Source organism: Betta splendens, chromosome 6 (assembly GCF_900634795.4).
Source record: "Betta splendens chromosome 6, fBetSpl5.4, whole genome shotgun sequence".
Taxonomy (NCBI): domain Eukaryota; kingdom Metazoa; phylum Chordata; class Actinopteri; order Anabantiformes; family Osphronemidae; genus Betta; species Betta splendens.
Genome location: NC_040886.2, coordinates 3,405,969 through 3,417,547, shown reverse-complemented (window position 1 = coordinate 3,417,547; position 11,579 = coordinate 3,405,969). Strand labels below are relative to the sequence as shown.

General features: G+C 41.0%; 1 protein-coding gene across 1 annotated transcript; it reads right to left on the bottom strand.

Moving 5' to 3' along the window:
• Positions 1 to 1,691: 1,691 nt before the first annotated feature.
• On the bottom strand, positions 1,692 to 11,579 carry LOC129602920 (myosin heavy chain, fast skeletal muscle-like). Its single transcript, XM_041071259.1, has 39 exons — positions 11,358 to 11,579; positions 11,134 to 11,277; positions 10,887 to 11,043; positions 10,768 to 10,795; positions 10,578 to 10,692; positions 10,394 to 10,486; positions 10,230 to 10,293; positions 10,051 to 10,149; positions 9,839 to 9,942; positions 9,588 to 9,726; positions 9,361 to 9,479; positions 9,030 to 9,179; positions 8,766 to 8,936; positions 8,368 to 8,671; positions 8,178 to 8,242; positions 7,988 to 8,075; positions 7,738 to 7,855; positions 7,443 to 7,566; positions 7,103 to 7,239; positions 6,758 to 7,013; positions 6,424 to 6,666; positions 6,171 to 6,347; positions 5,947 to 6,092; positions 5,771 to 5,861; positions 5,264 to 5,653; positions 4,975 to 5,101; positions 4,770 to 4,888; positions 4,482 to 4,678; positions 4,222 to 4,405; positions 3,964 to 4,129; positions 3,748 to 3,872; positions 3,348 to 3,656; positions 3,067 to 3,270; positions 2,857 to 2,982; positions 2,606 to 2,776; positions 2,400 to 2,504; positions 2,199 to 2,294; positions 1,932 to 2,063; positions 1,692 to 1,792 (listed from the first exon to the last, which is right to left on the bottom strand). The coding sequence occupies exons 1-39, from the start codon at positions 11,562 to 11,564 to the stop codon at positions 1,772 to 1,774; spliced, it is 5,811 nt and encodes a 1,936-aa protein (XP_040927193.1). The 5' UTR covers positions 11,565 to 11,579; the 3' UTR covers positions 1,692 to 1,771.

Below are 11,579 nucleotides of genomic sequence, written 5' to 3'. Positions count from 1 at the left end.
GCTGTTAATACACAAAATACTACTGAGCTTTTTTATGTCTCTCTAATGGATAGTTGGAGAAACAGAAAGCAGTACCACTCAGGTTTCACTCATACTGTACTTTCCAATTGTGAGTTTTCACCCGAAGCATTTTTGTCTTGATTTATTTTCAGCCTTTCTATTCAGCTTCACAGCCAGACATCAGTTTATTGTAACGCAACATTTTTTTCAAAATGATATTTCAGTGCAGCAATTTCAGAAGATTAAAAATTGTAAAACTAGTGCGTTAACTGAGACATATTGCTCACTGTTTTGGTAGTGATATGTTTACAAATTTTTGAGCACCATGAATTTATAGTAGCAATTTTTTTTCTTTGTCAGCTGCTAAGGTTTTGAAAGTATTATATTCAACTTTGTGGACTTGCTGGTGGAAATACAGTACTTGGAGGAGCTAAATGTAAATTACAGTACTTGCTGTTCAATGGAGCATTTTAATATGTTCTATTTTACTTCCCAGTGGCGACACCTGACATGAAGGCAGTTCAGGACAGCCTACTGTACTGTACAGTTCTTGAATGCATCTTAACTACTCTTCAAACTCATAGAGAATACTGGCACACGTGTCATAGCAGCTTCAACCTTCTAGCTTTTAAGGACTGGATATACATTTTTTATTGACTTTTCACCTGGCAGACATGACAATTATGTGTACTGTAATTATGTACTGTTTCGAATTGTTTGAAGAATTGCTTAGAATGGCTTAAAGGAACGATTAATAAACCTTGGCAATCAGTTAAACACTATTTGGTGTCATACAGAACAGTATAAAACTTTACATTGGTTTGTCTTCATCTTTAACTGTGGAGGTCATGCTAAAAACGCTATCACTGACATTAAAAGTTATAGCATCGTCTATCAGGGGTGGCACAGTGGTGCGGTGGTTGCCAAGTTGCCTTTCTGTGTGGCAGTTACATCTTCTCCCCCATGTATGTGGGTTTTGTCTGGGTTTTCCGATTTCCTCTAACACTGTGAGTGTAAGAGTGAGTGGTTTATAAGTACAGTAGTCCTGTGGTGGACCGGTGACCTGTCCAGGGTCTACTTTACCTCTCGCCCAGTTTTTGGCTAGGATAGGCTCCAGCGTGCCCATAGCCCTTGTGAGGAAAAGCAGCTAAGATGACAAGCGAGCGATTCTAAATTGTCCATAGGTTCAAAGTGATTGTTTTGTTGTGCTTGAACTATGATTTAAATGTCTTGTACTGGTAGTTAACAACCAGGTGGTAGATAATACGCTAATAATGAATTGATATCATAACACATTTTAGACACTGATGTAAGAACACACAGTAAACCAAAAATATACAGTAACATCAAGCTAAGCCTAATGTTACAAAGCCTGTTATTGTGATGCTCATCTTTGGGACACATTTCTTTATAATGCAACAAATACAGTATTATGACCACGTCATATTTTCATCTTTAATTCTTTTTTCTTATTTAGTTGTCTGAGAGATTGGATTAGGATTTTATGTGTCTCTTGTCATTTTCCTGTTTCTATATTGTGTGCATGTTTATTTTTCAGACAACATTCCTGTATAAAGTTGTTCAAACTTTTTAGTTTGTAGACTTCTAATAAATATTGTAGTTAAAGCTGTATCACAAATGTTCCACACACCAAACCAAAAAAGAGAGAAACTAAATAACACAAACAACAATTTGAGATGAAAAAATATTTAATGGTGGTTTATTTCACATCATATTATATGATTAGAAATGATTCACCAGGTAGAGTCATTTACTCAGCTGCCTCCTTACCCTGTCAAAAAAGAACAAGAAATCAGTACATACAAAATATAGATTCGTAAAGACACACTGCAGAAATATACTACTGTAAATACTGTAAATAGTCTTCTAATTATAAATTTTTAATGTTTGTAAAAATTGTGCAGATTTACCTTGCCACTGTCACGGCTTTTTGCTCTCAGCTTGTTGACCTGGGACTCTGCAATGTCAGCACGCTCCTCAGCCTCCTCCAGCTCATGCTGGACCTTCCTGCACTTGGAGAGATGAACGTTGGCCTGCTCTTCCTGCAATACATTAAATAGTAAAATGGTAATTTCAATGGTACAATGGTAATGGTCTATCCAGACGGTAAGTGTACTGTACTGACCAATATGATGTTAAGTCAAGTACTGTAACAAATCTAAATATGTCGTCCTTACCGCTTCCTCAGCCTGCCTCTTGTAGGCCTTCACCTTGAGCTGCAACTTGTCAACCAGATCCTGCAGCCTGTTAATGTTCTTCTTGTCCTCCTCAGTCTGTATTAACAAATATAGAGATGAAATATTGTATAAAGATATAGACTTTATGCATTAATATCACTATGGATGTGATTTTTCTGTGCATGCTAAACTACAGTATACCTGATAGGTGAGCTCCTTCACTCTTCTCTCATATTTGCGGACACCCTTAACAGCATCGGCTCCACGTCTCTGCTCAGCTTCAACTTCTGTTTCCAGTTCACGCACCTTTAGAAAACCATGACGATAAGAAAATTACATTTTATATGTTTTGTGTAATTTACTTATGTGGTTGTTTGTTCAGCTTCAGATATGCAAAAACGTCTTACCCTGGACTCAAGCTTCTGAAGCTGCTTCTTGCCACCCTTCATGGCCAGATTCTCAGCCTCATCCAGGCGGTGCTGCAGGTCCTTGACAGCTACCTCCAGATTCTTCTTCATCCTCTCCAGGTGAGCACTTGTGTCCTGCTCTTTCTTCAACTCTTCAGCCATCATAGCGGCCTAGAAATTGAACCATTTGTTTTACAAATACCATAATTTGATGTATTTGGTTTTAATAAACCAATAAAGCAGCCACTTACATCAGTAATAGCCTTCTTGGCCTTCTCCTCTGCATTTCTTGCTTCCTGGACAGTGTCATCCACTTCACTCTGGACCTGTACCAGGTCTGATTCAAGCTTCTTCTTAGTGTTCAGAAGACTTGTGTTCTAAAGAATTAAAAAGTAAATGATAATTTCCAGGAAATAGTATCACATTCAAGTTGTGTAAAAGGTGTTTAAAGAATAATTTACTTGTGAGTGCAGAAGACCAACACGCTCACTAGCGTCTACCAGCTCCTGCTCAGCGATCTTGCGGCTTCTCTCAGTTTGTTCCAGAGCAGCTCTAAGTTCCTCAATTTCTGCCAACATGAGAGCGTTTCTGCGCTCCACCATGGCAGCTTGTTCCTTGAGGTCATCCTGGGCTCTGACAGCATCATCAAGGTGCAGTTGAGCATCCTAGAGCAAATCAACAAAATTAAGTCAAATATCTGAATGTACCATAGTCTGTAGAACATCTCTATGCTATGCAGTACCTTGAGCTGGGCCTGCACATTCCTCAACTGCTTCTGGGATTCAGAAGCCTGGCGATTGGCATGGCTCAGCTGAATCTCCATCTCATTCAGGTCTCCCTCCATCTTCTTCTTGATCCTCAGGGCATCATTCCTGCTCCTGACTTCAGCATCCAGAGTGCTCTGCATGGAGTCAATAACTCTCTGGCTGTTCCTCTTGATCTGCTCAGTCTCCTCATCCTTCTCTGCCAGCTTCCTGTCAACCTCACCCTTGATTTGGTTGAGCTCCAGCTGGACACGCAGGATCTTAGACTCTTCGTGTTCCAGAGTTCCCTAAAGGTGTTAGGAAATGCTCTACCATCAGATGCTTTTTGATGCAATATACAGCAAATAGTATTTTGTTGTGTTTACTTTAGAAATATACCTCGGCCTCTTCGAGAGCTGTCTGGATCTCAGCCTTTTCTGTCTCCACCTGCTTCTTGGCCTTCTCCAGCTCATGGATGCTCTTGCCAGTCTCACCAATCTGTTCAGTCAGATCTGAGATCTCCTCTGCAGAGACATGTATGTGTTTGAATTATAACAGACGCAAGTATTTTAGATATTCATGTACATTACAGTTTACATATTTTCTAAGACTCACGTTGCAGATTCTTGTTTTCACGCTTCATGGTCTCAAGCTGATCAAGAGCTTCCTCATAAGAGTTCTTCATCTTAAACAGCTCAGTGCTGAGAGATCGGGCCTCTTTCTGGGCACCCTCAAGCTCTGCCTGACCCTCCTCATACTTTTGTTTCCACTCTGCCAACACCTGAATAAAACATTACAGATAGACATGTAACAAGTTATAAAGAAATATTGTTGTCATTTGTAATTGTCTGATGAGGCCAAACTAGTTTTTACCTTGTCAAAGTTCCTCTGTTTCTTGTCGAGGTTAGCAGCCAGTCCATTAGCCCTTTCCACATCAATCATGAGATCCTCCACCTCACTCTGGAGCCTCTGTTTGGTTTTCTCCAGAGAGGCACACTTGGAGTTCACAGCTTCAATCTGCTCCTCAGCTTCCTGAAGGCGTTGAGCCAGCTTTTTCCTTTAAAATGTGTTGCATTGTTTCTTAGTCAAAGCTACATAATAAGTAGCTATTCAAACATTTAAATAAAACTCACTTGGCCTCCTCAAGCTCCTCAGTGCGCTGGATAGCATCAGTTTCGTATTTGGTTCTCCACTGAGCCACCTCACTGTTGGCCTTGGACATTCCACGCTGCAGCTCAGCTTTGGCCTCCTGCTCCTCCTCAAACTGCTCCCTCAGCAGATCACAGTCATGGCGGGCGGATTGCACTGCATGGGCAAGAGCATTCTTGGCCTGGTGCATGAAAGAAGATGGTTGAAAATTTCTGAATTGTGAACATAAAAACTAATGTCATACATATTCAATATAATAACTGTTTTCTTACCTTGACCTCCTCTTCAATTTGCCTCTTCAGCTCCTCAATCTGCTGTGTGAAAGCTTGTTTGCCTCTTGTAAGCTGGGAGACAAGAGCTTCTTTCTCTTCAGTTTGACGACTGAATTCACCTTGTGTGGAAAGTGTAATCAGGCATTATATATAGCATTGTGTTCTTACATTTAGTTTATTATTTTGATTTCAGTGTGATTCATACCATTCTCTGTGAGGAGACGAGCTTTCTGTGCCCCTAGGTCGTTGATTTGACGAACATTTTCATCATTCTTTGTCTTCAGTTCGCTAAGTTGGTCCTCAAGAGTGCGGCACAGCTTTTCAAGATTTCCCTAACATGACAAAGAAAGATCAGATCAGTAATTAAAATATTTAATAATAATACTATTAATAATAACATTATTATTATTATTATTATTATTATTATTATTATTGAAATACTCGACTTTTTATCTTAAATTAAACACTAGATAGCTCAATGATGTATTGTGCACCTTTGCTTTGGCAACAGCCTCCATGTTGCTGGAGAGGTCATCAATCTCCATCTTGTATTCACTCTTCTCCTTCTCAAGCTTCTGCTTGACACGCTGAAGGTTGTCAATCTGCTCTCCCAGCTCAGCAACGCTGTCAGCCTGCTTCTTGCGAAGTGCAGCTGCAGTGGCTTCATGCTGCAGAGTGGCCTCCTCGAGATCACGACGGAGCTTCTGGAACTCAGCCTCACGCTTCTTGTTCATCTCAATCTGAGCAGCAGTGGCACCACCAGCCTCCTCCAGCCTCTCACTGATCTCCTCAAGTTCTCTGGAGAGATCAGCCCTCTGCTTTTCAACCTTGGCACGAGCAGCACGTTCAGCCTCAATCTCTTCCTCCAGTTCCTCAATACGAGCCTGTCCAACGTATGTAAAGTATGTACGTTACCTTTTAGTGAACCTTAAATTTTAAAATGTAATATCAGACATGTAGGATTTAGTACAATATTTTGTGTAACACAATATATCAGTCACCTGGAGCTCCTTGATCTTCTTCTGAAGCTGAGCACCCAGTGACTGCTCATCCTCAATCTTGCTAAGGAGCTGACTAATTTCAAAGTCCTTCCTGTGAGAGTAACGCAATAGTAATAGTTACAAAATGGTATTAACAATGACTAAACACATTGTAAAATAAAGACGACAGCGGGTACTTTTTGATTTTCTCCTCAGACTGCTGTTTGTCATTCTCAAGATCCATGATGGATTCCTGGGCCAGTTTCAGGTCACCCTCCAGCTTTCTCTTGGCTCTCTCGAGGTCCATTCTCAATTTCTTCTCTTGTTCCAGAGAACCCTCAAGCTACAAAACAAAGTGAGCTTGTTATAATCACATCCAAGAAGTTTTCTCTTTTGCCAGTCCAATATTTTTTTAACTCACATCATCAACTTGCTGCTCAAGCTTGGTCTTGGCCTTGGTCAGAGTGTTGACTTTGTCCTCCTCAGCCTGCAGGTCATCAAGGGTTTGTTGATGAGCCTCCTGCAGGGCTTTCTTCTCCTTGGTCAGTTTAGCAATACTCTCATCCTGAGAGGCCATCTCCTCTGTGAGGTTCTTGACCTAAGTTTGCAAGAAAGAGGTTGTTTAGAACAATGCTCATTAGATATGATCTGCTAGCTACTGTAATAATACTAACCTTGTTCTCAGTGGCATGTTTCTCCTTTTCCACTTTGGCCAAGGTAAGCTCCAGATCATCAATGTCCTTCTTGAGCTCAGAGCATTCATCCTCCAGCTTCCTCTTTTTAGCAGTAAGCTCAGCATTGATTTCTTCTTCATCCTCCAGTCTCTCAGTTGTCTCTTTGAGCTTAGCCTCAAGCTGAATCTTGCTCTTGATGAGGCCTTCACATCTCTCTTCAGCATCTGACAGGTTCTCACTTTCCTAGTTGATTGTATGGACATGGGGGTCAGTATACCAATATTTAATCAAGCAAACATAAAAAAAAATCCTCTGTCGATTCATTTGTACTTACAGATGCTACTTGGAGCTGCAGGTCGTTTTTCTCCTGCAGAAGAGACACCATCTTTTCCTCCAGTTCCTTCTTCTTGGCCAGGGCAGCAGCCAAATCACTTGTCATCTTGTCATAGTTCTCCTTCATCTGCTGCAGCTCCTTCTCAGTTTCAGCACTCTTCAGCAGAGGCTTGATCTTATAGTACACCTTCATCCATGGCCAGTGTTTGACATTCATGAATGAGCGGATGTTGTACTGGATGGTGAAGATGGCATCTCTGTAGACAAGAAGGTTTTGTTACAAACAATATACTTAGTACATGAATAATAATTTGCTACATTTTCCAAATTTGTTGTTTAAACTTGCCTCCTCTCCATCATCTTCACAAACTCCTTCCTCATGACGTAACCACGGCAGAGAGCCTGAGTCATTGAGACCAGAGATGCAAGCTTTTCATCTCTCATCTCCTCAAGGACACCCAGCAGACCAGCCTTGAAGAACACCTGGACAATCACATAAGTTGAAAGGCTCATGTTATATGCAGCATGATGAACATCATAAATCTCACAATACCCTTTAATAGCAAATACTTCACACCACTTAAACCTAAGAAGTTTGAATTTAAAAACAGTTAGACATTGTATGTGTATAGAAAAACTGAAACTTTGTTGTTGTGACATTATCGTAAGGTGTGTCTGCTGTTTACCTTGGTGTGTCCAAATCTGTACTCATCATGATTAATATCAATTGACCCAAGCAGCTTCTCTGCAGCCTTCTTGTTGTCAATGAACTGGCCTTCAGGGATAACACTGGCATTCAGCACCTTGTATCTGTTAACAGACAGAAAATGGTAATAATAATAATCCTTCAAAAGTCACACAGGCTGAGTGTCTAGGCACCTTGTACCTTTCAGGATAAATTTAATGGTTATTGTGGGAATGTTTTAATGCCAACTATTAAAGTTACTGTAAATTTGATTCTTTTAAACTATTTACTGATACCTCTGCTTGAAGTCACCATAGAGGATTCTGCTGGGGAAACCTTTCCTGCAGATTCTAATACCTTCCAGGACACCATTACACCTGAGCTGGTGGATAACCAGGAAATTCTCCATCAGACCTATAAGACAAAGTATTTGTTTAATTATAGTATGCAAATAGACACTCAGAGATTGACAAAATTTAAGTAAATCCTATCATTGAAGTGATTCTGAAGAGAAATTAATGAGAATATGTTGTGCATGTACTGTACCTGGGGTCTTAGATTCATTGGGAATGAGGCAACGCACAAAGTGAGGATGGGTGCTCCTCAAGTTAGTCATCAGCTTGCCCAAATTCTCCTGTAGACACAATATTGTCAGTTGTATTTTCAAGAATTCGTAGTCCACCTCATATGTAAACTGAGACATAACATCTGTTTAATTTGCAATTCTACAGCTTACCCTAAACTGTGAAGACACTGTCTGCATAGAGCCACCCTTCTTCTTGCCTCCCTTCTTTCCAGTGTCTGATGATAAATTTAAGCGAAATTTTGTGCCATTAACATTTTCACGGTCAACTGCTTGAATGTTTTATTCATCTACACAAACCCACATTTAAATATCCTGTGGGATTGTTTAGCCAATAACTTACCTTCAGCAGCAGCGGGGGGATACAGATGAGACAGCAGTTTGACAGAAGACTTCTGGTACAGCTGCACAACAGACTCGTTCAGTGGGTCCTTGTTTTTGTCCAGCCAGCCGGTGATGTTGTAGTCCACAGTACCAGCATAGTGCACCAGGGAGAAGTGAGCCTCAGCCTTGCCCTTGGCTGGCTTTGGCTTCTCAAAGGCTTTTGCCTTGCCAAGATGCTGGTCATACAGCTTGTTCTTAAAGGATGTGTCAGTGGCCTTGGGGAACATGCACTCCTCTTCAAGGATGGAGAAGATACCCATGGGCTTGTTGAGAAATGTAACAGACATGTCATTGAGTGGTGCGCTCTTTCGTAGGAAAAACAGCTGCACAGGGTAGAAACACAAAACTGATGGATACCTTTTCAATCAGCTCAATGCAGGCAGCCAAGTCCATGCCAAAGTCAATGAACTCCCAAATGATACCCTCCTTCTTGTACTCCTCTTGTTCCAGCACAAACATGTGGTGGTTGAAGAACTGTTGCAGTTTCTCGTTGGTGAAGTTGATGCACAGCTGTTCCATGCTGTTGTACTGTTGGGGACAAATAGTAAGTACTTATGTCTCTCAGGCAGAAGAAAATAATTGTGCGAAACAAATTCATGAATGCTAGGAGATTTAGCTTACATCAAAGATTTCAAAGCCAGCAATATCCAGCACACCAATGAAGAAATTCCTTTGCTGCTTAGTGTCCAACATCTGGTTGATACGGATGACCATCCACAAAAACATCCTCTCGTAGATAGACTTGGCCAGAGCTGAGACGGAGTTATACACCTGGAATAAAGCATGAAGGACATTTTTGGTCAGTGATAGGTGGACCACACACAGTAGTTGTGCACATTTTACAAAACTGTACAGTCAAAACAATGTCTAAATTTAAAGACTGTGTTGTCCACAATCATCCACTGTCTGTTTTACTTCAGTATGACTTTGTGTAGTGAGCCTTCATGTTCACCTGAGGTACAGTCTGTCCCTTGGTGACATACTCATTTCCGACCTTTACTCTGGGATAGCACAGAGCCTTGAGCATATCAGCAGAGTTCAGACCCAGCAAGTAAGCAACCTTGTCAGCCTCTGGAAACAGAACAGTGATTAACTGTTAGAAGTGTGACATTGATTAACACGATGGACAAAGATACATTGTTGTTGAGAAGCTTTACATAACTAATAAGTAGAACTTGCCTTCTGTGCCATCAGGCTCAGCCTGCTCCTCACGCTGCTTTTGCTTGAATTTCATGTTACCATGGTGGATCACAGCACCTGTCATTTTGTAGATGCTCATCTTTTCCTCACCAGTGAAGCCCAGGATATCAATGGCATTCTGTTTTTACAGAAAACATAACTTTACAAAATGCCCTTAGTAGAATTTGTTTTTAAGGACTTTACTGTAGACAATTTTCGAATCACTTATACAAACTAAAGATCTCGCTTACATCAGTGGCTTCCAGCTCAACTTTGTCATCAATACTGGCCACAGTGATTTGACCCTGGCTGATCATGGGGAAGTCGTAGGGGTTGGTTGTGATGAGTGACATTTCTGGAGGTCACAAAAAGGCAACAGGTTCAATAAACCAAGAAAAAACAGGACATAGCTTCCATCTTCTGCAAAATATAAGTTGGTTTTACACTGTGCAGCTTGACTTACCAACCAGCTCGGGTTTGTGGTTTGTCATCATCTGGTAGAAAATGTGGTAGCCTCTTTCATCAGGAAGCTGGAAAGTCACTCTAGATTTCTCCAGCAGATCTAGAAATGTTTGCCATTAGCACTACATGGCCATTTCTGAAATTTGATCTTGTATTTTTGCGATGAGGATTGTTACTTACATGTCTCAATATCAGCACTGGACAGTTTACCAGTTGTGCCAAAATGGATTCTGATGAATTTACCCTGTTTGCAAAGCAAAGCAAATAATTCATTTGTCTCTTTTTACTGTACTGTAACAATTTAAAACTGAAATTCTGCTGGAGAAATGCCTCTCTGTACTCACAAAACGTGAAGAGTTGTCATTCCTCACAGTTTTGGCGTTACCATAAGCCTCCAGCAGGGGATTGGCTGCAATAATCTGATCTTCCAGTGACCCCTGTGACGCAAGGTAAGGGATAATATGTTTAAGGGACTGTCCTAATAGATGTATATTTCGCCGTACCAGGATTCCAGGATATATGACGTACCTGCATCTTGCCTGATCCTGTGTCCTTCTTCTTGTCTCCACCAACTGTTGAGATTGTGGCAAAATACTGGATGACACGCTTGGTGTTCACAGTCTTTCCAGCACCAGATTCTCCGCTGGGTATAGAAGAGACTTATAAGAATTTGATAAAAATGTTTGGTAAAACTAATCAAGTAAAAGGTGAAACTTACGTGATCAAGACAGACTGGTTCTCCCTGTCTGATGGAAGTGTAGAAAAAATAGCCACATGGTTATTCAATGAAACCTTACATGCTTTTAAGTTCTGCATAGTAAATATGAAGACCCATACCAGTAAGCATGAACTGAAAAGCGTTGTCAGAGACGGAGAAGATGTGGGGTGGAGCCTCCATTCTCTTCTTGCCTCTGTAGGCACTTACAACTTCAGAATCATACACTGGGAGCCACTTATAGGGGTTCACAGTGGCACAGAACAAGCCAGAGTAGGTCTGAAAGTGAAGATAGCAACATAATGGTTTAATCCATGTTGTCTACACCTAATGTCTTTCACTAGTTTTTGTAGTGATTTAATATCCTACGTAGATCATCCATGCTGCATAACGCTCTTTGAGGTTATACAGGACAGAGGCTTCATTGAGATGGGTCATCATGGCCATGTCCTCAATTTTGTCGAACTTTGGAGGGTTCATGGGTGAGACGTCATCTTCTTTAACTGTCCTCTCCTGCAAACAGACATTAGATACAATGTGAAACGATCACAGGTACAGTAACTCCCTGTTGAAAATGATTTGATGTTACCAACCTCTTGAGTGTCCAGGACCTTGACAGTGACTTTGCCACCATCTTTCTTGATGATTGTTGCCTTCAAGTACAGCTCTTTAGCATCAGCCACATAGCAGGCAGTCTTGGCATCAAAAGGTTTGTTTTGAGCCTCAATTCTCTCCTTCTCTGGCTTACGAAGGTAAATGGCAGCTTTGCCATATACGGCCATTTCTGCGTCCGTACTCATGGTGGCAGCTTATTT